The sequence below is a fragment of the Balaenoptera acutorostrata genome, chromosome X (genome assembly GCF_949987535.1).
Source record: "Balaenoptera acutorostrata chromosome X, mBalAcu1.1, whole genome shotgun sequence".
NCBI classification, from domain to species: domain Eukaryota; kingdom Metazoa; phylum Chordata; class Mammalia; order Artiodactyla; family Balaenopteridae; genus Balaenoptera; species Balaenoptera acutorostrata.
Window position 1 is genome coordinate 1,661,333 of NC_080085.1, and position 26,680 is coordinate 1,688,012.

At 52.9% G+C, this 26,680-nt stretch overlaps 3 protein-coding genes across 12 annotated transcripts in view; 1 reads left to right on the forward strand and 2 right to left on the reverse strand.

Moving 5' to 3' along the window:
• The window catches only part of DHRSX (dehydrogenase/reductase X-linked), a 331,509-nt gene extending 306,144 nt beyond the window's left edge, over positions 1 to 25,365 (reverse strand). For all 10 annotated transcript variants that reach the window (XR_009006655.1, XR_009006656.1, XR_009006658.1 and 7 more), the window contains exon 1: positions 25,235 to 25,365. Coding sequence is in view for 2 of the 10 variants with exons in the window: in XM_057538074.1 (XP_057394057.1) it covers positions 25,235 to 25,343 (109 nt within the window). In the remaining 8 variants the exon portion in view is untranslated. The remainder of the gene's footprint in view (positions 1 to 25,234) is intronic.
• Positions 14,973 to 25,367, reverse strand: ZBED1 (zinc finger BED-type containing 1). The gene is given in 5 exon segments (XM_057538072.1): positions 14,973 to 17,519; positions 17,522 to 17,606; positions 17,609 to 17,833; positions 17,835 to 18,015; positions 25,235 to 25,367. Coding segments are annotated over 4 exon segments (2,133 nt in total). The 5' UTR covers positions 18,006 to 18,015; positions 25,235 to 25,367; the 3' UTR covers positions 14,973 to 15,867.
• LOC130706461 (proline-rich protein HaeIII subfamily 1-like) lies at positions 25,342 to 26,448 on the forward strand. Its single transcript, XM_057538590.1, has 2 exons — positions 25,342 to 25,406; positions 25,638 to 26,448. Exons 1-2 carry the CDS (start codon positions 25,342 to 25,344, stop codon positions 26,446 to 26,448), a joined length of 876 nt encoding a protein of 291 aa, XP_057394573.1.
• The last annotated feature ends 232 nt before the right edge of the window (positions 26,449 to 26,680 follow it).

The window sequence follows — 26,680 nt, forward strand, 5'->3', positions numbered from 1 at the left end:
TTCCTTCCACGCTTCCCCCCGGAAATCTAGCTGCAAACAGATCCACGGGATCCCTGTAAGTGACCTCCACTGTCACCCTCTCTTCTCCACGCCGTGCACGTCTTTGATCCTGGGTTCAACACCAACTCCGGCCTGTCAGCTCCTGTCCGACAGATGCCACAGAAAGTGCTCCGTCAATTCTGGATGTAAGCTGATCCCAAGCGCACCAGCCGGGCCTGGGACCCGTGTGGGGACTGGGACCCGTGTCGCCAGCTGCCCGGTCCCAGATGGGTGTCTACAAGCCGCCCCATGGCAAGGCTCTCGCCTGCGCCTTTCCTCCCGAAGCCACTCAGCTCTGCAGCCTCTGGGTCCAACGCTGCAGCATGAAGCTACTCGCCCCTGCATTTGTTTCTGGATTACCACGCTCCGCAAGAAGAAAGGCAACTGAGATCTTGGCAAACGGCACGATGCTTGCAGGGTGCGGGGAGAGGGGCCCCTTCCAGACTATGTTTAGAATGCTCTCCGCTCGCGGTTCTGTTTGAAGCGTCTAACTTGGAGTGCTGACCTCATGCCTCGGTGACGGCCAGCGCTTGGGGAAAATGGCAAAACAACAGCTCTCTGTATACCGGGCTCACTGCACATTAGAGACAGCTCCAAGGCTAACGGAGAAGAACATATCTGACTCCACATTAGGTCTGTTTCTTTTACTTTAACCTTTGTATTCTTTTGCTTTGAGTTCAGAATGTTGCCGTAGCCTGAAATATACAGGATAGCCCTTTCTTAAGGCTCTGACCTTTAAGGGTGTAACGCCTTTCCATTCATAGAGGCAGAAAAAGTTGCACAACAGAGAATAACATTGGTTTTTGTTGGAGGTTAAAAGGAACACTGTGACCTGACTTACGTGGACAAAGGATTCCTGCACCAAGAAGTCTGTAATAACCAACCACACCCTTCCCTCACCTTGCCATTAAAAATGCTTTGCTGAAACCCTTCGGGAGTTCGGGCGTTTGGGGACACAAGCCACGGTCTCCTTGCAGGACCCTGCCATAAACCTTTCTCTGCTCCAAACTCTGACGCCTAGGCTTGTTTGGCCTCAGGGGTGCATCAGAATTTGTACCCTCCCAAAAAAGAGAAAAAGGAAATAAACAAGGAATTCACCGATACTGAATAAAATACAGATCTATAACAGGATGTTGGGACTCACTCCTCCTTAAAGAAAATAAAGGAGAGGAAGTTAGTAGGTTTCATCAATCAGAACAGCTGGGTCCCATCCAGGATGGCAACGCCCCAGAAAAATGAACCCTTTGCACATTTAGTCAATTTTCCACCGAGACTGTATCTTTTAGGAGGTGAGTTGGAGGGGATCTAAAGTGGACGTGCATGTACCCTACGTAGCAATTCTACTTCTAAGAATTTAATGCCACAGACATACTCCCACAGGTCTGCAGAGACCCAGGAACAAAAATATTCACTGCAGCCTTGTTCGTAAAAGAAAGATCTTTAGTGTGACTGTCATTTTACAGGTGTTATTCAAAAGAAAGGCATATTGTTCTGGCAACAGGGTGGGTGGATCTCTGGGGAATTATGCCGAGTGGGGAGAAAAAGAGCCGTTACAAAAGGGTCCCATTGTGTATGCCTCCATTTCTATGACAGTCTTGAAATGACAGAATTATAGAGAACAGATTAGTGGCTGCCAGGGGTGAAGGACGGGGTGGGGGGTTGGTGTGGGAAGGAGATGGGCCACGCCAGGGATCCTTGGGGTCACAGAACTGCCCTGTCTTAACCGTGATGGTGGATTCTCAAAGCCACACGTGCAACAGGATCACACAGACACACGTACACGAGGGAATACAAGTTAGAACAGGGAAATCTGAATAAAAGCATTGCATCGCACCCAAGTCAACATCTAGGCTGGGATGTGGTACGGCCGTGTTGCAAGTGGATAGCCCTGGGAGAAAAACAGGTAAAGTGTTGCTGCATTTTATTCCTCACAACTGCACGTGAATCTACAGTTATCTCAAAGTAGGAACTGTTTTTTTTTTGGCCATGCCACACATCTTGCGGGATCCTAGTTCCCCGACCAGGGACTGAACCCAGGCCCTCAGCAGTGAGAGTGCCAAGTCCTAACCATTGGACCGCCAGGGAATTCCCAGGAACTTTTTTGAAAAAGTCTAAACTAATGCCATGTAATATAGCCTTCTTAAAAGAGAAAAAAAAACTAAACTAAAAAGCAAACCAAAAAACTCTGCCTTCTCGGCCCCTGTCCAGTTGTTTTGAAATGACCCGAGCTTTCTGGCTCCCCTTTGAATTGGGGATGACCCCGTGCCTGGTCCTTTTATCAAATACTGAGAGCTGGACCCCCAGCCAGGACTGCCTGCTGTCACGAGACAGAGTGGACACCAGGTACAGGGGTTTGCTAAGCCCAGGCCAGCAGCAACACTACCTCGTCCCTCATCTACCAGGTTTCTGGACTTTGGTCTCTGTTCTGTGTTTCCTATCTTCCGCAGACACGTGTAAGCCACCTTGAATCTTTCCAAGAGCACGTGGGTGGTCAATTCATTTCCTCACTCCTTAAATCTTTGCTCCTGTGCTGTACTGGGAAATAACAACATACCTCTTTGAAGAGAGCATTAGCAAAACATAAATCAAAGCCACACAGTATGTTTTATATTATGTGACTTTTACCACAATAAAAAAAAAAACATTTAAAAGAAGAAGAAAGAAACAAAGAAACAGAAAATAACAAAGTTGGTAAGGATGTAGAGAAATCGGAACCCTCCTCCACTGTTGGTGGGGATGTAAATTGCAGGAACCACTTTGGAAAAGAGCCTGGCGATTCTTCAAACGGTTAAACTTGGAGATACAATAGCCCAGCTATGCCACTCCTAGGTATCAATCTATCCAGGAGAAATGAAAACACGTATCCACTCAAATACGTGTGGTGAATGCTCACAGCACCGTGATTCACAGTAACCAGAAAAGTGGGAATAACCCAAGTGTCCATGGACCTTTAACACATGATGCTCAGTGAGAGAAGCCAGACCCAAAAAGAGCATATATGCCATGATTCAATTTATATGAAATACTCAAATAGGCAAACGCATGGAGGCAGAGGACCTGGGGGGGAAACAGGAGTGGGGAGTGACAGGTAACAGGTACAGGGATTCCCTTGGGAGGTGATTTTTAAAATGTTCTAAAATGACATAGCAATGGTGTTTGTACAACTCTGCAAATATACTAAAAACCACTGAATTGCGCCATGTACTGGGTGTATTGTATGGTGAATTATTTCTCAGCTTAAAATGGGGGAAACACCTTGCTTAATCGTGACTAATGGGGGATGGGCGGGGACTTGGAAATTCTGGTATTCTTCTCACAACTGAAGAAGGACATATATAAGCCACCCTTTCACGGACCTCCTACCATCTTAGGCATGTGTGTGTGCATGTGTCTCAGAGACCTCAAAATTGACAGAATAATGTTAAAATGACGTGTAGCTGAACCTCCAAGTCAACTGGCCCCAGGAATACGTTTTCCTGACACGCAGCATCATGTAGGTCCTGAAGAATGGCTGTGTCGATAAACCACAATAATTAAGAAGCTTAAAAGTCTCACTAGTGAGACCTGCCTGACAGACAGATGATGGGAAGCAACCTTTCCAGACAAAGCCACCATCAGGCCCTTTGGACACCGTACCAGCCTCACGGGACACTGTGCCCCGTTTGGTGACCAGGGAAGAGGAACAGGACAGCCATTCATCCCAGGGATAGAATGATCTAGAAGCATTAAGACTGGAGAGGCGAGGGGGGGCAGAGATGGGAAAGCTTAGTATATGAATACATCATATCCTCTATGTATCAATCCTAAAGTGAGATTGGCAGAAAAGGAAACAATCTAGAAAGACATCCAGACCCTACATTAAAAAGTTACTTAGGGGGCTTCCCTGGTGGCGCAGTGGTTAAGAATCCGCCTGCCGGGCTTCCCTGGTGGCGCAGTGGTTGAGAATCTGCCTGCTAATGCAGGGGACACGGGTTCGAGCCCTGGTCTGGGAAGATCCCACATGCCGCGGAGCGGCTGGGCCCGTGAGCCACAATTGCTGAGCCTGCGCGTCTGGAGCCTGTGCCCCGCGACGGGAGGGGCCGCGATAGAGAAAGGCCCGCGCACCGCGATGAAGAGCGGTCCCCGCACCGCGATGAAGAGTGGCCCCCGCTTGCCGCAACTGGAGAAAGCCCTCGCACGAACCGAAGACCCAACACAGCCAAAAATAAAAATAAATAAATAAATAAATAAGAAAATCCTTTAAAAAAAAAAAAAAAAAAAGAATCCGCCTGCCAATGCAGGGGACACGGGTTTGAGTCCTGGTCCAGGAAGATCCCATATGCCGCGGAGCAACTGGGCCCGTGCGCCACAACTACTGAGCCCATGTGCCACAACTACTGAAGCCTGCGCCCTAGAGCCCATGCTCTGCAACAAGAGAAGCCACCACAATGAGAAGCCCACGCACCACAACGAAGAGTAGCCCCCGCTCGCCGCAACTAGAGAAAGCCTGCACGCAGCAACGAAGACCCCAACGCAGCCAAAAATAAATAAATAAAATAAATTTATTAAAAAAAAAAAGTGACTTAGTCCTACGAGCAATGGCGTGAGGAATGATACTGTGTCACAGTAAGTGATGCTGGGTCCAGGGAGGCCAAGCACATGTCATGCTGTCCAGATCCCTCAGGAGAGCAGCAGTTCATGCTTTCGGGGGTGGGTGGCATAAGCCATAAGCCCAAGCACCAGGAGGCAGGTCCACTGAAAACTGTACTGAATTGTATGATTTAATAGTGGATTAATTCTCAATAAAGCTGCTCAACCTGGGTGAAGACCGCGCTGAATCACGGACAACCGGGGAGGCGTGGGTGTGTGGAGGTCCCGGGAATTCCTCTGTGAGAAGGGAGCTCATGTGGGCTGGAGGTGGGAGACCCAGAATCGACAGCACCAGCTGTCAGTTGCCAAAGAACGGACGTGGAGAAGATGAGAATGTCTGAGAAAAACCACAGCCGACCCAGGACGTAACTCCGAGAAGCCAGGCCCAGGCATCAGCCTCGACAGAAGTGCTGGGGGGTCAAAATTAGTGATGCGTTCAGACTTCCCCGGCGGTCCCTTGGGTAAGACTCTGCACTTCCAAGGCAGGGGGCACGGGTTCCATCCCTGGTCGGGGAACTAGAACCCCGCATACTGCAACGTGTGGCCAAAAACAAACAAATTAGTGATGGGGCGGCCTGAGAAGCCACCACCCATGACTCTGGGGCCGTCCAGGGCTGGTAGGAAAACAGGAGCTCCCCAGAAATTATCCCAACACATCAGAGTCTGGGGACACCCATGGCTCCCAGTAAAGGCGCATGAAAAAGTGCCTGGATTCTTCAGGGGAGAACTAAACAACCAGCACCTTCGGAGCATGTCCTGAGCTTTGCACAGTTCTATTTAAGCACGTCCATCACGAAGCATCCACAATGTTACAGGTCAATTTGCCTCAATAAAGTTGGGGAAGAAAAGAAATGTGATATTAAGGGGGTATGCATAACTAAGAGGGAATCACCTGTAAAGCGATCACGCTTTACATGATAAACACTGTTTAGAACCTTATGCAAGTGACCAAAAAAACAGACGCAAGTATATTGCAGTCACTTATACTTGGTTTTCAATAGACCACAGAGAAATGATGGAGTGAAAAAAAAAAAAAAAAACACCAAAACAGGATACAAAGTTGTATGTGATGTAGGATGATGGTTAAAGAGTATTATTATAGGGAAATAAATCAAATGTTCATAGCAAAAAAAAAAAAAAGCATGTCCATTAATAATGGACTCTGATGTTCATCTATTTCGTATATAGTAGTGTGTATATGTTAATCCCAGTCTAATTTACCCCTCCCCCCTTCCCCTTTGGCAACCGTAAATTTTTCTATTTCTGTTTTGCAAATAAGTTCATTTGTATCATTATTTTAGATTCCACATATAAGTGCTATCATATGATATTTGCCTTTCTCTGTCTGACTTACTTCACTTAGTATGATAATATCTAGGTCCATCCATGTTGCTGCAAATGGCATTATTTCATTCTTTTTTATGGCTGAGTAATACTCCATTGTATATATGTACCACATCTTCTTTATCCAACAAGGATTTACTGTATAGTACAGGGAACTATACTCAATATTTCATAATTACCTATATGGGAAAAGAATCTGAAAAAGAATATATATATATATATATATAACTGAATATAAAACTGAATCACTTTGCTGTACACCTGAAACTAACACCACATTGTAAATCAACAATACTTCAATTAAAAAAATTAATTTTTTTTTAAATAAATGAAAAATTCAAGAAAGTTTTCAAAAAATGAAAAAAGGAAGACTAATGATAGCAGATAGCAGGCATCAGTATCATGTTGGCTTAGGGTTTAGTTCCATACCTTGATAATTGTTTATGTATCTATTACTTGTATTATTAAATTAATGTGACATTTTAAATTTTTATCTTTAAAGAATGATGAAATTGGAATACTTACATGAATTTCTTATTCTATTTCATTTTTCCTGACAGCTTTGGTTACTAATGTAATTTTCATATTGACAGCTTTAAAATATTACCATTTTATTTTGTAACAATAATCGCCAATATCGTTTTAATCTAAACTACAGAGTTAACTATTTTCTCTGTTCAACTATCAATTACGCAGAATTAAGACTTACAGTTTCTTTAAGAAGGGTTTATTAAAACTACATTTGCTGAATTACAAAAAAAAAAAAATTGGCATCTGAGAAGCAGAATTCAATGACAAGGAAATGTTTAAAATTGACAGTGAGTGGGGTGACCAAAGCTTGGGTGTTTTACACGAGAGGAAGACGCTTGGCAATTAAGTCCGTCAGTATGAGGAAATGAAATTTTTTTTTGACAGGTCCTCTCATGCCTGGGAGGGGCTTGGCCCCTGTATTCCTTGGACCCCCAACTCTAACTGGCTTTCTTGTAGTGCCATCTATGGACATAAAGTATGTTTAGTTATGGGTCTTTCCAGAGAAATGGACCAACAGGAAACACAGAGAGAAAGAAAGAGGGAGACAGAAAGAGAGAGAGAGATTATTGGAAGGAATTGGTTCATTCAACCGTAGATGTGTAGAGGGGGCACTCCAAAAATCTGCAGGGTAGACCAGCAGGCTGGAGACCTAGGGAGAGCTGAGGTTACAGGTTGAGTCCCACGACCATCTGGAGGCAGAATTCCCTCTTCCTTGAGGAACCTCAGTCTTTTTTTCTCCTAAGATCTTCAACTGATTGGACAAGGGCCACCCACATTGTGAAGGAGAATCTGGTTATGTCAAAGTCTCCTGGTGTCAATTTTTTTTTAACTGTAGTTGATTTACAATGTGGTGCTGGTTTCCGGTGGACAGCAGAGTGATTCAGTGATGTATTTTTTTCAGATTCTTTTCCATTATAGGTTTTTACAAAATATTGAGTACAGTTCCCTGTGCTCTACAGTAAATCCTTGTTGTTTACTTTATATAGAGTGGTGTACATCTGTTAATCCCAAACTCCTTAGTTACCCCTTTCCCCTTTGGTAACCATAAGTTTGTTTTCTAAGTCTGTGAGTCTGTTCCTGTTTTGTACAGAAGTTCATCTGTATCATATTTTAGATTCCACATATAAGTGATATTATTATATGTTTGTCTTTCTCTGACTTACTTCCCTCAGTATGATCATCTCTAGGTCCATCCATGTTGCTGCATGATTTCAATGTTTATCTCATCTTTTTTTTTTTTTTTTTTGGCCACGCCACGGGGCATGCGGGATCTTAGTTCCCCGACCAGGGATCGAACCCGTGTCTCCTGAAGTGGAAGCACAGAGTCCTAACCACTAGACCACCAGGGAAGTCCCAACGTTCCTCTCATCTTAAAAAATATCTTCCCAGCAACCTCTAGACCAGCGTTTGGCCACAAGGCTGGGTCCACAGCCGAGCCACATTGACATAGAATTAGCCAGCACGAAGTATGAGTTTTCAGGCAACCGAGAGCCCTAACGAGCTTCCGACGGGCGTCGCCTGGAAGCAGGGACCCAGCCAGCTGGACCAGAGGAGCGCGGAAAAGGCACCAGCTCAAGCCAGCACGGCACCTTCGCCTGGACGACGGCTCATCCTTGCGGCAGGAGGACCTGACGGCCGCCTCTCGTGCTGGCGAGTTTCCACAGCTTGAGAAACGAGTGCAGGTGTCAGCCTCCACCAGCAGCAGGGGGACAGAAAGAGCTGGGGACAGAAAGAGCTGGGGGCAGCCGAGGGGCCCCGCGGCTCTTCAGCCTCGTGATGTCGCCTCGCATGGATCCTAAACCTTCCCTCCTGCGGCGGCCACCACTAAACCCTGTGGCAACTCCCTCCAAACCGAGAAATACAAGAGGTCCATCGGACTGCCCGGGCGGTCCAGTGGTTAGGGCTCCGCGCTTCCCCTGCAGGGGGCACGGGTTCCATCCCTGGTCGGGGAACTAAGATCCCGCAAGCTGCAGAGCGTGGCCAAAATTCTAAAAATAAATAAATAATAAAATAAAATTTTTTTAAAAAATAAAAATGGTTATGCTAGAAGGGCCAACACCAGAGGAAAGAGCCATGTGGGGAGAAGCCCCAGGGACGATAGGAATAAATGCGGAAGGGGGGAGAGAAAACAGCCTCCACGGGGACCCGACAGAGGCCTTTCTAAGCAGGAGTCTTTTAGGTGTGACTATAAGCCCCACCCCCTCTGCGGGCTGGGTGAGGTCGCAGGTCGTTTGAAGAGGCCCCCAGCCGCCCCTGAGCACGTGGGCGAGAGAGTCGGCTGGACCCAAGAGCTGTGCCCGCTGAGGCCTGCAGCCCTGGTCACGTCCTGTGGCACTCAGCTGCTCTATCTGCCAGCTCGGGCTGCATGATGAGTAATGGTACGCATCAAGTTGGCTGGGCCACCAGGAGCCCAGAGAGCTGGGGCACCGTGATCTCTGCATGTGTCTGGGAAGGTGTTTCTGGACGACATGAGCATTTGAACAGGTAGACGGAGGAAAGCAGATGGCTCTCCCCAGGGAGGGTGGGCCCCATCTAATCAGTTGACACTTGAATAGAACACCAAGGCAGAGGGAGAATTCTCTCTCTCTCTGTCCTTGAGCTGGGATGTCCATCTCCTCCTGCCCTTGAACATCTGTGTGCCTGGTTCTCAGGCCTTTGGACTCGGACTGAACACACCACCGGCTTTCCTGGCGCTCTGGATGGCAGACGGTGGCACTTCTTGATCTCCCAAACTGTGTAGGTCAGTTCCAATCCATCAATCAATATATACATACGATACAGAGATAAAGACACAGGTATACGTATTACACAGGGCTCTGCAGAGAAACAGAACCAATATCTACATTTATCTATATTATCTATCTACCTATCGTACGTCTATCATCTACATATCTATCATGTAGCTAGCTAGCTATTAGCCATCTATCTATCCTCTAGCTATTATCTATCATCTATCTATCCATCTACATAGACATTAGATATATCCTGTTGGTTCCGTCTCCCTGGAGAGCCCTGACTAATACTGGCTGCTGTGACAAAGTAGCACAGACAAGGTGGTTTAAACAACAAGACACGTGCTTCTCACAGTCGTGGAGGCTGTCTGTTAGTCCGAGACCACGGCGAGGGCAGATTAGTTCCCAGTGAGGCTCTCCTCCTGGTTTGTACAGCTGCATACCTGCCGTGTCCTCATGTGGTGGAGAGAGAGCTCTGGTCTCTTCCTTTTCTTATAAGGACACTAATCCCATCACGGGGACCCCACCCTCATGGCCTTATCTAACCCTAATCACCTCCCAAAGACCCCACTGCCTAACACCATCCCCTCGGGGGTCAGGGCTTCCACATATGAACTCGGGGGGGGATACAAAGACTCAGTCTGTAACATGCTCTCACCACCTCACCCGGAGGTGTCCACACGAGAAGGTCGGAGGCGGAGGAGGAAAGGCAGGGCTGGGGGCCCCCTGCTCGGTCTCCCCCTGCGCTGCCAGCAGTACGGACGTGCCTTCCTGCACGTGCATCGAGCACCCACCATCCCCCCCGACCGTGCATCTGCTCTCCTCCCTTCATCCACCTCCCCGTCCCCAACCCCTCCCAACGCCTCGCCGGGGCGGTCAGGACAAGACCAGGAAGGGCCACCGCCAGCCCCTCGCCCCGACCTCACCAGCCCCTCCCAGGAGGTGTCCCTCCTGCCAGACACCCACCCAGGCGGACTCACCGCTGGCTCGGGCACTACGCGTGCGCCACCTCCGCTGTCCCGGGCCACGCTCCTTCACGAGGCCGTACACGGCGGGACAGCCCCGAACCAAGCTGATCACAAACCCAGGACTGGCCCCCGTGGCCTGGCACACGAGACCTGGATGCCAGTGGGAAGGGAGGTGACCCGGTCACCGCATCCCAGCGGCTGGACCTCCCACACGTCCTTCTGCCACCTGGAGACCCTCCACGTGGGCTTCACCGCCCACAGCCCAGGAATGGGCTCCTCCTTGGGGAGACCCCCCCCACCCCCCAGGCAGGCCTGCGGCCACTCAGCCCATCCGCTACGGGGCCAGCTGCCCTGGCCCGAGAGGCGTGGTGTAGCTCTCTGGCCAAGTGCGTGTGAAGGGGCGAGGGCCACACCAGCCTAGGAGCCAGGGGACCAGGCACTGAGTGCAGGGCGATGCTCCCCCCAGCCGTCGTGGGCGAGAAGCTGGAAATGCTGAGTGCTCAGAGGTTCCGGGAGGAGGGTGGACGGTAGGAATCCCACAGTTCCTGCCAGAGTGTCTATGGAGCAGGGAAACGTGTAAATCCATGACACGCTGACCAATGACAGCTGTCCTTTAAGGAGAAATGTATTAACTCATTAAATTTCCTGCAGGGGGAATCAAAGCTGCTCAACGCATCTTCAGTTTACCCATAAAGGTATAGGATGGATGGATGGATGGATAGATAAACAGAGACAGATAGATAGATAGATATGACAAATTGATAGGTAATAGAAAATACATAGATACATAGATGATAAATAATAAGTATATAGATGATAAATAATAGATACATAGAAAGATGATAGATACAGAGAGATGTATGATAAATTGATCATAGATACACAGATAAATACATAGATGATATAGATGATACAGATAATAACTAGGTCGATAGATAATAGAAAATGGACAAAGGCATAGATTACAGATTATAGATGCATAGATTATAAATAATACATAAATATATACATAGATGATAAAAATGTAGACAGATAATAGATATGTAATAAATACATAGATGAATGATAATAGATGACAGATGATTGACAGAATATAAAAAAGAAGATATACATAGGATATAAAAGTATATATATTTATATATGTAAATATATATACTTATGTTTATATACATATTTACATTATATATTATATATACAAATATATATATATATATATATATATATATATATATAATATATATATATATATATAAAAACAGAATCAACTCCATCCAGGCATGGAATCACAAAGGTTAGTATGTATGTAACAAACTGCCCATCGACACAATTATCAGCTCCTACGCTGGCCCATAAACCGCAATCCTGGCGTCCCCGGTGCTGTGCACGAGACGTGATCTTCCCAATGTCACCTACCCTCCAATCACCGCCTCATTTCCACGAAGACCCAGCCAGGATCCTCCTGGGAGCAAAAGCCCCAAGAAGACTCATCAAGTACCACCTCCCAGAACACCCACCGTGCGAGGGGAAATGCATTTGCTGTGGACCCCATGTGACAAAATCTCTCAGGAAAAGTCCTCTTTCAAGGACAGCTGCAGAGACTGCCGGGTTCCATCCTTCTAACAGAGGAAGCGATGCTCGTTTCCCTAAGAAAACACTCCCTGAGGAACGTGCCCCTGCCTTGTGCCCTCTGCCACCTGCCAAAAGCCTATCCCATCTGGCCTCACGTCACCCAAAAAATTGAGTGAGTTCGGGTCAATCGAGAAGGTGAACAAATTGGGCTGAAAACGAGAGGTGGGCAAAGCATCCCAACCTTGCTTCAGGCCGAAGGTCAAACCACTGAGCAGATATTCTAAGAGTGCTCCCAGAAAACCAGCAGAAACAACCCCAGCAAAGAGGCCACGCGGAGCCCCCAGCCTCGGAGTCATAGCCTAGGAAGCCGGGATGGGCCCAGGCAGCCGGGGGGACCCGGAGACCACGCAGGTCCCGAATCCCAGGGCCCGGGAGGGCCCCGCGTCTGCAGGGCTGGCCCACAGGCCGGGTCTAGGACAGGGCTGCAGGCCAGGACCCCGGGTCTGCAGAGAGGAAGGGGGAGCCTGAAAGGTCGGGACCTTGACTTGAGCATGAGAGGATGGGGCCGGCTGTGCGCACGGCAGGGCCGGAGGAAAGGCCGGTGGGGCTGCAGGTGAGGGTGAAGCCACCCAAGGCAAGCAGCAGCTGTATTCCCCCCGCACGGGGCTGCAGAGGACGCAGCCAGCAAAGTTCAGAGGAGGGTGGCTAAGGGCCCCCGCCACGTAAGAGGGCCCCGAAGGCCCAGCCGTGGGTCCGCTAGCCGTGAGAGGCACAGAAGGGCTTGTGTTTCCAGGCAGAGCTGCAAACCCAGCCCCCGGTGGCCAGAACAGCTGCAAAACATCCAACGCTGGGTCTTAATTCAGTACAATTTATAGGACGGGGACACACGGGGCTGCAGGTTCCCAAGGAAAAGAATTCTAGCTATGTGTCCGGGATTGGTCCAGACTGCACCCGGAAACCAGAAGAACGAACTGTCCGAGGGCCGCGGTGCTTTCAGAAGCCTGTGAAGGGCCCCAGGCCTTCTCAGCGGGTCAGGCCTTGCTCAGAGGGCGGCCGAGACCCCGGGGTCGCTCCAAACACACACCGCGGCGCCCGCCTCCCCGAGCTGGGATGAGAGCGGGGCTCTGAAAGGAAACTGGCTTTACAGCAAGACCTGAGCGTGAAACACACACCATTTTGAGGAAGCAGAGTCCTGGGCCGACCCAGATAAGACACATCCTTAACGGTCAGGGGCTGTGTTTTTACGAGAAGTTCTGGATGCCAGCGATGATACTTTATCTAAGACACTGAAGGACACATTGCACTTAACGTTCAACAGATGTGTCAGGTTATCATGACTGAAAACTGGCCCGTTTAAACTCAAAATGTTTGTGCAGAAAAATTATACGTTTGAATCCCCCTCCCCATGCCCCCAGGAACAGAGGCAACCTATAGTATGCAGAAGGAGAAAACTACGACGGACGCCGACCTCCCAGTCCGTCTGTTTCTGGGGTACCTCGTTTTCTTAAAAGGAAGGAGAGAAAGGAAGGCAACGGGGAGAGAAAGGAGTCAATGGGAAAAAACCCAGATGCCCTAGTGATACACATGGTCTGAGGTCAGCACCCAAAAAGGCTCGGGTTTTTACAACCATCCTCCCCCTCCTCCCTACACCCAGTGCAAAGACAGGCCAAGGAACGAACGTGCAGAATCCCTACTCCCATAGCAGGCTTCCCCGGTTCGCAGCTTTATTCACATAAACACATTTTGACGCCAAAAGATCCAGAAATGCATCACACCCGTGATGTGATTTCCAAAGACCCCAGAACAAAGCACAGTGGCCTTACTTCTTCTGCGTGGCTTGTAAAAGTCTCTTTAAACAAACAGAAATAAAACCCTCCCTCGAGGTCGGAGGCTCTCCTGCAAGTGCAAAGCGTTACTCCCGCACGTCAGACAGATAAATTAGGAGTCCGTTTACTGCTGGGGTTTCTCGAACAAGCGTCCGATTCAAAAGTATTAAATAAGAAAAAGTACAAGCCAGGAAGAGGGCCGGCAACCCCAGGGCTTAGAAAAAAATGTGAGAAACGCAGAGAGGGACACAAGTTTACATGAGTGACAGAAAGCCAAGATTTTAAGATTTTAAGAAATGTGAGGGGGGGGGGGGGGGTCAGATGCAAAGCAGCCAAATACAGCCTGGGAGGCAGGATGTGCATCTCTGCGGCTCTTTTTCCAGCCGGAGAGCAGAGCCGAGGGCCTGGAGACAGTGATGTTACCGCTTTCCTTCAAGGTGACGGCGCAGGTGACGCTGCTTTCTGACATCTGATTTCCTAAACACATTCAAGGCTGGTGACATCAAGATAAAATACTGCCTTGGCCAGAGCCACAAGAAGTCCCCAGCCACAAACCTGGAGAAATGCCCTCCTTAAGCCCCCGGGATGCAGCTCGATGTTGGGGTCCTGGGAAAAGATTGCCAAGGGCTGAGATGGGGCATCTGTAAATCGCGTACCTCCTGACAAAACATCCATCCGGACTTGGGTTGTTTTAAGGTGGGAATCAGAAATAAGAGGGGTGCCTTTTTCTTTTTTTGGGCCACACCGTGCAGCAGGTGGGATCTTAGGGCCCCGACCAGGGATCGAACCCGTGCCGCCTGCATTGAGAGCACGGAGTCTGAACCACTGGACCGCCAGGGAAGTCCAGGGGCTTTGCCTCGTAAAGAAAAGCAATTCGTTTAAAATAAATAAATAAATAAAAGTAGTTCTAAGTGTTACAAACAGCCTTCCTGTTTCCCCGATGGCGGAAGCAACCCACGAGGACCCCCAAAAATAAAATGATCCCTGGTATTATTTTTAACTCAATGCCCCCCGCCCCCCCATTGGTGTTGAGTTTAAAACAGAGAATGCAAGAGCCCCTTCCGGGAATCAAATCTAAATCAGCCCTCTAGAGCCGGCCGTGGGCACGAGAGCGTCCTTCGTATTCAAAAGCAGGGTTTCCAAGGAGTGGGGACCGCCTTCTCTATGTTCATCCCAAGAAAAGTGATTCTGGGGAAACCGGACCTTTGAAGCATCAGACTCACAAAAAACCCACCTCAAGACCCATGAGCTACGGGGCTCACAAGCACTGTGAATTCGGGCAAGGGGAGAAAAAAAGACAGATTCATGGCAGAAAACACACCACAACCAACACCTCTTTTCTGCTTTTTTTTATAAGCGGTTGCATTGCAGGCTCACTGTTAACATTTTCCACCAAACATAAAACTGGTGTCTGTTGAAAACAGGGCATCTGGCGAAAGTGTCTCCCCCCGGCTACCCAGAGGCAAGGTTCCCACGTAAATGACAGTGTCAACGGGTTCCTTCACCGACCAACGGCTAACATCCAAGGATGGTGTCGGCGGACGACACGCAGGGGGTTTCATCCTCCGCTGCCCGTCGGTTTCAATCTTTCTCCGATTTACCCCAAACCCTCCCTCGCAGAGAACACGAATGCTGCAGGTATGGAATTATCTAGGGGGCAAAACATCCCTGCCGGCCGTGCTTCTGTCCCGGAGTTTAGCATTTGCAATCCTATCAGCGGACATCTAGAGCTTTTATAAGTCATTTCTTTCCCTTGCGTTGGGACGCAAGGGGCCCCTCCGGAGAAAACGCTCGTTTTCACCAGCTTTGGGCCACCCAAAGCCCACCTCTGTCCTCTGAGGCACCCGAAGCCTCCTACCTGTCCTTTGGGCCACCCAAAGCCCAGCTCTCTCCTCTGGGGCAACCAAAGCCCATCTCTGTCCTCTGAGTCACCCAAAGCCCCCTATCTGTCCTTTGGGCCACCCAAAGCCCATCTCTCTCCTTTGGGGCAACCAAAGCCCATCTCTGTCCTCTGGGCCGCCCGAGGCCCCACCTCCGTCCTCTGGGCCGCCCGAAGTCCCATCTCTGTGCTCTGGGCCGCCCGAAGCCCCACCAAAGGTCCATCTCTGTCTTCTGCGCATTTCCTCTGTCCCGGGCAGCGCGCCCACCTGCGGGGTCAGTACCGACAGCCAAGCATCCGACGGGGCGCCCGCGCGCGGTCACCTGCCCCCACCCCCCGCCCCCGGCCCGCTACACGAAGCCGCCGTCCCTGATGCCGAAGTAGCCGGCGTGGACGGCGTCGCCCAGGGGGAACGCCTGCTCGTGGTCCAGGCCCCACTCGCCCTCATCCTCGTCCTCCAGCTCCGCCTCGGCGCCGCGCGCGTTCTCGTACAGGAAGACCTGCTCGTCCACGTGCGCGGGGGCCAGGCGGTTCCGCTTGGCGCTGACGACGTTGGCCGAGGAGCCGAAGAGGCGCTCGGGGCAGACGCGCGTGGCCGCCACGGACCAGTACTTCTGCAGCACCCGCGGCAGCAGCGGGAAGAGCGCCAGGCGGTCCGACCACCACCTGAGCGGGTCCTCGTGGAGCCCGAGCACCTTCTGCGACTTGAAGTTGCTCAGCTCCTCGACGACCTGCGCGTGCCACTCCTCCTGGCCCTCCACGCCCGCCGTCGGGCAGAAGATCTCGGCCAGCATGTCGTTGATGACGGCGGCGGGCGGCGGCGGCGTGGCGGAGGGCGCCGGCTTCTTCACGGGCGGCTCCTCGGGCGCGGCGTACGCCGGGTCCTCGGGGGCGCGGTAGGCGCCGTCCTTGACCTTGTCCAGCAGCCCCTTGGCCTCCTCCACCACCCTGTTCTCCACCTGCTGCCTCTCGAAGGCCGACAGGAAGGGCAGCCTCTTGTAGCGCGGGTCCAGGAAGGTGGCCACGTTGAGGAACATGTCGATCTCGGGCGCCTCCTGGTAGGTCCTGGAGAGCTCCTTGGCGATCACCTCCTTGGCCATGCTGATCTCCTTGGAGTCCGTCTCCTTGATGTTGAGCGTGGTGTTGAGGAGCATGTGCAGGAGGGGCTTCACCATGCTGATGGTGGGGTGCTTGGAGGCGGACAGCATCTCGGCCACCTGCCTGAAGGGCTGCAGCAGGTCCACCAGGCCCTCGATGGTGGCCCACTCGGCGGCCTCGAGCATGAGGTGGTGGTTATTGCTGTCCTCCAGCAGGACGCCCGCGACGGCGAACTGCTGCTCCCTGAGGCGCTGGAGCATGGCCAGCGTGCTGCCCCACCAGGCCACGCGGTTGCTGACCAGCATGCAGGGGGCCGCGCCCTGCTGCTTCTGCTTCTCGTACAGCATGCACATGGCCGCGGTGGACTGCTGGAAATACTCCACCAGCTTGCGGCAGCGGCCCAGCAGCGCGCCCAGCCTGGGCAGCCGGAAGGCCTGCTGGATGCCCGCGTCGAACGTGTGGCCCAGGCAGGGCATCTGCACCGCGATGTCCAGCAGCGAGCAGGCCTTGGCGATGTCCTTGCCACGGTCCGTGGTGGCGCCGAAGACCTTGGCGCTGACGCCCCACTCGATGAAGGCTTCGTACAGGACGCGCGTGATGGTCTCGGCCGCGTTGTCCTCCGGCACCTCGAAGGTCTTGAGGCAGCGGGAGCCCAGGAAGAGGCCGTGGGGGGCGGCGCGGCCAAGGAAGTGCGCGGCCAGCGTCACGTAGGTCCGATTCTGGCTCTCGCTGCGCCACAGGTCGCTGGAGACGCCGCACCACGCGGCCTCCGCCAGCTCCTTGAGTACCGCGTCGCGCACGGCGCCGTAGCGCTCGGGGATGGCCTTGCCGCAGAAGAACTTGCGGCTGGGCAGCTCGTAGCGCGGCTCGGCCGTCTTCAGCAGCACCCTGAACGTGGGCTCGCCACGATGGACGCGGGATAGAGCCCCTCGCAGATGAGGCCCATGACGGCGGCCGTCAGCTCCTGCTGCCTGCGGCCCTCGTGGCCGTGCGCCGCCGCCGCCCGCCGCCGCCGCCCGCCTTGGCGGCCAGCGGCTCCTGCGCGCCCTGCTGCGCGGCCTCGGGCTTGAGCTTGGAGAAGGCGCTGGCGAAGGCCTCGCGCATCTGCTCCGTGTTGCTCTTCACAAACTCACAGAACTCATCGGGGTGGTTCTTCTCCAGGTGGTAGGACAGGTTGGAGGTGTTGCCCGAATAGGCGATCTGGGCCATGCAGATGCGGGCAGTAGATCTTCTTCCACTGCAGGATGCAGCCCTCGGCGTTCGTGTCGAAGCCGAAGTAGCGCCACACTTTGCTCTTGGCGCGCGGATGAGCCACCAGCTTGAGATCGGCCTGCGCGCCCCTCCAGGCTCCTGCCCTCCATCGCGCCACCCCGGCCGGGCCTCCGCTCATTCGGGACGACCTGCCGGGAAGCAGCGAGACAAACACAGCGTGAGAAGAGAGCCGGCTGCGGCCGGCGCGGAGGGGGGCTGCTCGGAACCAAGGGCGCGCGCAGAGGGACCCCGGGGGCCGCCGCTCCGGCTCGTGGCTTCGGCCGAGCAGAGGGGCCGGTCTGACAAGCCAGCAGCTCTTCCATCCGGGTGCGTCCGAGGACACGCCTTTTTTATTTTTAGTTTTTGGATCGTCGTTGGACTCCTGATGACAGCTCTTTCCTCACCTGAGCTGCTTTACTCTGTCCTGTTCTAGGAGATCCAGGAGCCCCCGACACCAAGCAGGGGGGGCTTGTTCTCCAGACGGAGGCCACGTTCCCAAGCGCCCCGCCAGCCCAAGACGACCCACCTCCCCAGCCGAAAACGTGGTCGGCAAGCACGCGTGTCACACGCCACCATCAGACGTGGCTCCGATCAGAAGAAAACAGAGGGGTCCCCAGGCGGATATTAAGTTGGCGGAGTGTCATTAAGTACGAGCTTTTTCTAATTTTATGTTTTGAAATGATGCCTCTTTGACCCACAGTGAGATATCACCTAACCCCACCCCCCCACCCCCCGGCGGAATGGGCATCATCAAAAAGAACACAAATAACAAATGCTGGCGAGGGCGTGGAGAAAAGGGAACCCGCCTACACCGTTGACGGGGATGTAAACTGGTGCAGCCGCTATGGAGAACAGGAGGGAGGTTCCTTAAAAAACTAAAAATAGAGATGCCGTATGATTCAGCAATCCCACTCCTGGATATTTACCCGAAAGAAACAAAAACACCCATTAGAAAAAAGATCCACGCACCCCCCATGTTCACAGCACCACTATTCACAACAGCCAAGACATGGACGCAACCTAAACGTCCATCGTCCATGGACAGAGGAATGGATAAAGAAGATGTGGTACATATATACAGTGGAATATGACTCAACCATAAAAAAGGAACGAAACTGCGCAATTTGAAGCAACATGCATAGGCTTGGAGATTATTATGCTTAGTGAAATAAGTCAGACAGAGAAAGACAAATACTGTATGGTATCAGTTATATGTGGAATCCAAAAAAAAAATTTTTTTTTAAACTAGTGAATATAACAGAAAAGAAGCAAACTCACAGATATAGAGAACAAATTACTGGTTACCAGTGGGGAGAAGGAAGGGAGAGGGGCAATATAGGGGAAGGGGATTGAGAAGAACAAACTATAATACTCGGTGTAAAATAAACAAGATACAAGAACATATAGTACAACACAGGAAATACAGCAATATTTTATAATGCCTGTAAATGGAGTATAACCTTTAAAAATTGTGAATCACTATGTTGTACACCTGAAACTTATATAATATTGTACATCAACTGTATATCAATTAAAGAAAGTTAAAAATATTACTTTCTGAACTGCACATGCTCTAGTTGTTCGTTTTTTTTTAATCTATCTATCTATCTTCTATCTCGGCTGCGTCAGGTCTTAGTTGAGGCATGCGGGATCTAGTTCCCCGACCAGGGATCGAACCCGGGCCCCCTGCATTGGGAGCGCGGAATCTAACCCACTGGACCACCAGGGACGTCCCTCTATTTTTGTCCCAGGTGCATCTGGGATCAGGAACCAGATTGGGGCAATAACGGATCTCTCAACCCCTGGAACTTCTCAAAATGCCCACCGCGGGCACTCACACACCTGGGCACAGAGATACCTGTGAGCTGTGGTACAGCATTGCCCGGCTGTCAGTGGGGAAGTCGACCTTAGGGCCAGGCCCCCGGGTTCCCACTGTTGGTGATGCCCCCCACATTCGGTTCCCTGGAGCTGCCAATCAGGGCCAGGACGCCCAAAAGGGCAGCTGAGTTCTCTTAAAAGCTGGCTGTGACTCACAGACATGGAAAACAAACTAGTGGTTACCAAAGTGGAAAGGTGGGGGAGGGATAAATTAGGAGTTTGGGATTAACAGATACACACCACTACTGTATATAAAATAGATAAGCAACAAGGACCTACCATATAGCACAGGGAACTACATTCAATATCCTGTAATGACCTATAATGGAAAAGAATCTGAATATATACGTATAATTGAATCACTGTACTGTACACCTGAAGCTAACACAATATTGTAACTCAAGTATGCTTCAATAAGAGATCTTTTTAAATAAATAATCATAAACAAATATATATACATATATATGCCTAGACACAGAGAGAAAAAGATATGCTTTAAGAGCATGAATGTTAGTTTTATTACTTATTTGATTTCCTCAAATGACGTCCAGGGAACAGACTTCCCCCTGAAATGGGTTAAGCCTGCTAGCTTTCCACCTCCTGTACAGCACTCAGGGGGTTAAATCAGAAAGTGCACCAACCAGGTGTTTTCTGAGTGTGGGGCGTATGTTCAAAGCCAAAACCCAGTAACAACGACAGTGGTTTGAATAGCGGCCCCCCTCCCCAAATTCATGTCCCCCCAAAACCTGAGAGTGGGACCTTATGTGGAAACAGGGTCTTTGCAGATGTGATGCAGGGAAGGGTCTGAGATGAGCTCCTCCTGGAGGAGGGTGGCCCTACATCCAATGGCAGGGTCCTTACAAGACACAAGAGAGGAGAGACACAGACACAGAGGAGAAGCCCCGGGAAGACAGAGGCAGAGACGGGAGGGACGCGGCCACAAGCCCAGGGACGCCTGGAGCCCCCAGAAGCTGGAAGAGGCGGGAAGGACCCTCCCCTGCAGCCTCTGGAGGGAGCGCGGCCCTGGGACACCTTGACTTCGGGTTTCTGGTCTCCAGAAAGAGACAGGATGAACTTCCGTGATTTTAAGTACTTTGTCACGGCCGCCCCCGCACGCTCTGCTGATGAGAACAGAACTATAAAAGCTATGAGTGGTAACGTCACCCCTGGTGCTGGGCGCCCTGCGGTCAAAAGGGCCCACCTGAGGCTTTTCAGGGAGGGGTCACACTTGGGGGGGCTGATTTAAGGGGCATGTCGGTAGCCAGGGATGGGGCAGAAGGATGTACTGCTCAGAGGTGAGGCCCAAAGTCTCCAGGACAGGGCGAGGGGATCCGACACAGCCAGGACTTTCACAAAGAGGAAACGCCAAGACAGCACATGCTACAGCCAAGCCAGGATGGGGCACCTGAGCGTGGGAAAGGTGGTCCCAAAGAGCGACGGGAACGTCACGGCGGGCACCACACCTGGGCTCTGGAATATGAGCTGCCGCATCCCGCGTGGGCCACGCCGTTCAGGTTTATCAGATCCGACTACACCTTGATGATGACGATGAATTACTGCTGTGATCTGGCTGAAGGAGCCCAGCGCGACCCTGGCGCAAAGCTTTGCACACAAAGCAGGAAGCATCCCCGACACCGTGACAGCCTAAGGAGGCACCGCCCGTGGGGCCTCCCCCTGCAGCACCACCTCCTTCGGGCCAATGACGTCAGAACCTCCAAGGAGGTGACACACAGGAGGAGGGTTCTGAGCTCATACGTTGAAGGCGGCTGCACAAGGCCACCCTCCACTGTCTGTGGAGGGCAAGGTCTACATCTCCCGGCAGAGTCAGGCATCAAGGTTTTGTCAAAGCAGCCTCTCCACAGGGTCCTTCTCACAGGGCGGCCCGAGCATCTCTGGGGAGGGACCATCGCCAAGACACTGCCAGGGATGTGGTGAGGTCCTGCCTTTTCTCACATCAGAGACACCAGCCAGATCTTCCCAATGGGCTTCACCAACACGAGGAACATGTCACAAGACACAGGATGAAGCCACCAAGTGGAGAACCAGCTGCCTGCTGCCCAGCCGGTACTTCAGGAAACCGGCAAGAACCGAACACAGGGCCACTCTCCCTGATTTCTGTTTGTTTGTGTTGGAGAATATAGTTATTTTTCACTGGGAAAGAATGTTACTGGGAATAACATGTAAGTGACTTGTTATGTTACTTGAAATATATGTTGTAAATTTCTGTTTCACATTTCTGTTCACGTTTTTTTTCATTTCAAATAAATCTAAATTTAATTAACATTAAGTGAATAGGATCCATATGGATAAGTAAAAGCCACATAAACGGAAGCTCTTTGGGACTCCCCTGGAGGTCCAGTGGTTAAGACTCCGCGCTTCCAAGGCAGGGGGCACGGGTTCGATCCCTGGTCGGGGAACTAGGATCCCACATGCTGCGTGGCACGGCCGAAAAGTAAAAATTTTTTAAATTTTTTTTAAAAAAGCTCTTTGGTGGGGGGCGAGTACTTATTTTTTTTAAGAGTAAAAAACGCCTAAGATCATGAAAACTGTGGTTTCACCTCCCTGGATGCACAACCCCCAACTGTTCATATGTACACAACACCAACGAGAAGTAACTTCCTCTTTATCGGTTTTTAAAAACCCTACAGTTTGAACACCAGGATCCACCCTAAAATAGCTTCATAAATGGGCCAGCTGACATCTTTTGGGGTGTCAGCCCATCAGCAGAAGTCCATTTCCAGACCTACCTCCTATTTCCAACAGAATTCTTAAGGGAAATGTCTGTGTGGTATCAGAACTGCCCTGTAAAACACATCTGGATGATTTTCTCTCCCTTTCAAAACTCACTGATGCATCAGAGACATTTAATTTGTAATAGACAGTCACCATAGAGAACCTGGAAATCAGACTCTCTTACAGGAATTTTTAATTTGCTTACACACGTCTCGATCAAGGCACAACCTGCAACAATCATGAGTTTGGAATGATCTTGTTTACAGATAGTGCATTTTAAGGTAACATTCAGGAGTGGGTTACCTTTTCAGCATCTTCCTTCACCTTTTCATAGAATCCACGTGAACTCACACCACACACCTGTCTCCCACCTGATAAAACGTGCAGGACCACCCACAATTCCAAAGCGACAGTAATAAATGCGAGGCAGCTCCATTTTATCTAAGGAGTCCCAATAAAAGTTATATAACTGCATTAAATATGTGCAGCATGCACAAGCAACTCATGAAAACGCTGAGACGATCTATAGGTAGATTCACTAAATATTCAATATTTGACATGCAAATATTAGCAAACGATCGTAACCAAGGTAGTTTTAAATCTGATGCATGATCTGACCGCTCAGGGTGGGTTATCAAAGAACTTTCACAATACCAAGTGCACTTCAATAATCACCGCTGTGGTTTGTCGTTATCCGTTTAGAATATATAAATAAGAGAATATTTCCGTATCAACTATTTTATACTGTGCACATTTTTATTTATATAGACTATATAAATTATTTTTTTAAAAATGGAAACATCTGATGTTTAAGAACAAAAAATCCCAGCTACTCTCCATGTGCACTGGGCCTCTGGGTTACTGTTTATTTAGCTCCATACCGGGGCAAAGTTCAATGTCTCCTCCCCCGCAAAGGTTAAGTCCAGTTCGGAGCAAATAGAAAGTGGGTCCAAAAGCAGAGGAACAGTGCCACTTGGAACACTGGCCACCACCAGGCACATGGGACAAATGTTCGTTCACTCCTCCACCCAGATCTAAAATGATTTCTAACCCCACAGACCACGTGGCTTGCACACAGCAAGCCCATCAAGTCCATCTTTCGATGAAACAACCCTCTGCAAAAGCCGGAATAAGGATGCCCTCGGCTGACACATGGCTTCATGGCTGGTTTGCCTTTTCACAACTTTTTTTCTCAATCAATCAACAGGTGGAAACCACAGGGCAAGCCCTCAGGTTGCATGTATCTCCAACACGTTTCCGAGGCACGCATTTTGGGGTGCTGCATGCGATAACACCGACAAGTCTAAATTCCATCCTCAACTTGTCTTTTCTGCGAGCAGCTAAACGGGCTCCCAGGCGGGAGAGCCAGACCCGTCTGGGAGCAAAGCTGCTCGGAGCGGCGCTCCACAACCTGGGGCCATCTGGGGCAACTTGGGACAGCTTTCCATACCTCTGCACTGTTTACAAGCCAGTCCTGATCTCAAAGGTGACTATGCGGACCCCACCCCCGAGCCCCAGGTACTGGCTGGGTTCTTACCCTCTGTTCATTTCTGATCGCTCTCAATGTGTTGTTTTTTTTTTTTTAAATACCGAAATCCAGCTTATCAAAAAACCAAATGCTCGCCTCACATAAACCTGGAAGATTTATTTCCCTGGATGGAGGCCTGGGAGGGTGGAGCTCATATAAAAATATCTACGCCTGCTCGGAGCTGCAGGTTTGCAAAGCGTGGCCCCGGCAGCGCCCCTGCCGTCGGGGAGTGGAGCGATTCTCAAGTATTTTCACAACCAAAGTCACATGTTCTCTGCCTTTTTTCACCCCCGTGTCTCAGGGGTGTTGCCCTGACGGTGCTGGGGCTGCTAGGCCAAAAGGGTGGAAACACGGGTGAACCTGAGACTACATCTATCCCCTTAGGCCACGCATTAGAGAGACCGGCCACAGGGTGACACAGCACCACGCTTCCCACCGAATACTCTGTTTTAGAAAGTAGTCATCTGTCACCTAAAAATACAATGTCATGTGTGCTCGCGTAGCCTAGGGTTAGTGTGACCTCCTGCAAATCAGGGCAGACAGAGGTTCCTACAGGCTTCCCCGTTTTACGCCCTGAGCACGCCGCTGCGACCAGGCACAGCCCCACACGGACCGCCGCCACCCCCCCGCCCCCGGAGGTCCCCAACGTGCGTGAAGAGCACGAACGGGTCCCCGGAAAGTCTGGGACCGGCGACGCCGCGGAGGTCGCGGGGGCCAGAGGAACAAGGTGCCCCAGAGCGGAAGCCCCTCCCGCCAGGCCTCGCCGCGCCCCCGAGCGCGCCCGGCGTCCCCCACCCGCCCCGGGGAGGCCCGTCCTCCCCGGCCCTGCGCGCGGCCGGCTCTCCAGCGCCCCCTCCTTCCCCCCGGCCGCGGGGCGGCGGGGCGCGCGGGACCCCGGGGACCCCGGCCCGCAGTGCGCGGGGGCAGCGGACCCCCGGGGCGACCCCGGCCCGGGGTGCGCGGAGCGGGGGAGGGGCGCGTGGGGACGGCGCGCCTCCCTCCCCCCCGCGGCCGCCCGGCCCTGCTTCCGGGAGCGCCCGGCGCGGCGCGCGCTGGCCGGCGGCCGGGGTCAAGGACACGCGGGGCCCCGTCGCGCCCCTCCCCCGCTCGCCCCCCACCCCGGGGGTCCCGGCCGGGCGAGGGGCGCGACCCCGGCCGGGCGCCGCCGCCGCCGCGAGCCCCCCGCCCGCCCCGCGCGCCGACGCCCCCGCCCGCCGCCGGCCGCTGACCTGGCTCCGCGAAGCCCCGGAGGCGGCGGCGCAGCAGCTGCGCCACGACCACCGCCGCTCCCACCGCGTACACCCGCAGGGCCGCCAGCGCCGCAGACAAAGGCGACATGGCTGCCCGGCCGCCGCTTCCGCGCCGCCCGCGGGACTCGCAGCCCCGCCGGACGGCGGAAACGCGCCCGCGCCGGCCCGCCCCCCGCGCCCACGCGCCCGCCCCGAACCCCGCCCGGACCCCGCCTGGACCCCGGGACGCCGCCTGACCCGGGGCGCCGGACCCCGGGCCCCCGACCCCGGCCCGGAACAGGCACTCCCGCCCGCGCCGCGGACCCCCTCCCGGCTGACGCCCTCCGCCCGGACCCCGGGACTCTGCCTGACGCCGGGACCCCGGACCCCAACCCGGACCAAGGACCCCAGGGACCCCCGCCCGGACCAAGGGCCCCAGGGACACCCCCCCCGACCCCAGGGACACGCCCCCCGACCCCAGGGACACGCCCCCCGACCCCAGGGACCCCCGCCCGGACCAAGGACCCCAGGGACCCACCCCCCCAACCCCAGGGACCCCCTCCCGGACCAAGGACACCAGGGACCCCCGCCCGGACCAGGGGCCCCAGGGACACCCCCCGACCCCAGGGATCCCCGCCCGGACCAAGGACCCCAGGGACCCCCGCCCGGACCAAGGACCCCAGGGTCCCCCGCTCGGACCAAGGACCCCAGGGACCCCCGCCCGGACCGAGGGCCCCAGGGACACCCCCCCGACCCCGGGGACCCCCGCCCGGACCAAGGACCCCAGGGACTCCCGCTCGGACCAAGGACCCCAGGGACCCCCCCCCGACCCCAGGGACCCCCTCCCGGACCAAGGACACCAGGGACCCACCCCCCGACCCCAGGGACCCTCGCCCGGAACACAGACTCCAGGGACCCCCGCCCGGACCGAGGACCCCCGCCCAGACCACGGACCCCAGGGGCCCCTCCCTGCCTGGACCCCGGGACCCCTCCTGACCCCGGACCCCCACCCAGACCACGGACACCAGGGACCCCTGCCCAGACCACAGACCCCGCCCGGATCCCCGGGACCCCTGCCTGGCTGCAGGACCCCCACCCAGACGTGGACCCAACCCAGACCTTGGACTCCTGCCCGGGACCCCCAATCCGGCCCTCTGACCACAAGAGCCCCCGTGGACCTCAGACCCTCCATTGAGACCGTGGACCCCCGCTAGGCTATTGCCCACTTCCACAGCAGAACCCCAGCCCCCCCAGACAGGACCATGGACTCCCACGTGGATCCCTCCTGGAGCGTGGAACCCCCCGCCCAGACTTCCACCAGACCCCCAGAGACCCCTGAGGGGACCTCCACCAGACCCCCACCCAGGTCACAGCTAGGACCCTCCCTCCCTGCACTTCCCCCAAGCCAGACCCCAGTAAGACCCCACACAGACCCCTATCCAGAAC

Bases quoted from the DNA above. Each gene is read 5' to 3' on its own strand.
- LOC130706461 (XM_057538590.1), top strand. From the start codon at position 25,342: ATGGCTGCCCGGCCGCCGCTTCCGCGCCGCCCGCGGGACTCGCAGCCC. The intron at 25,407-25,637 runs GCGCCCGCGCCG...ACCCGGACCAAG, and splicing joins CCCCGCCGGACGGCGGAAAC to GACCCCAGGGACCCCCGCCC.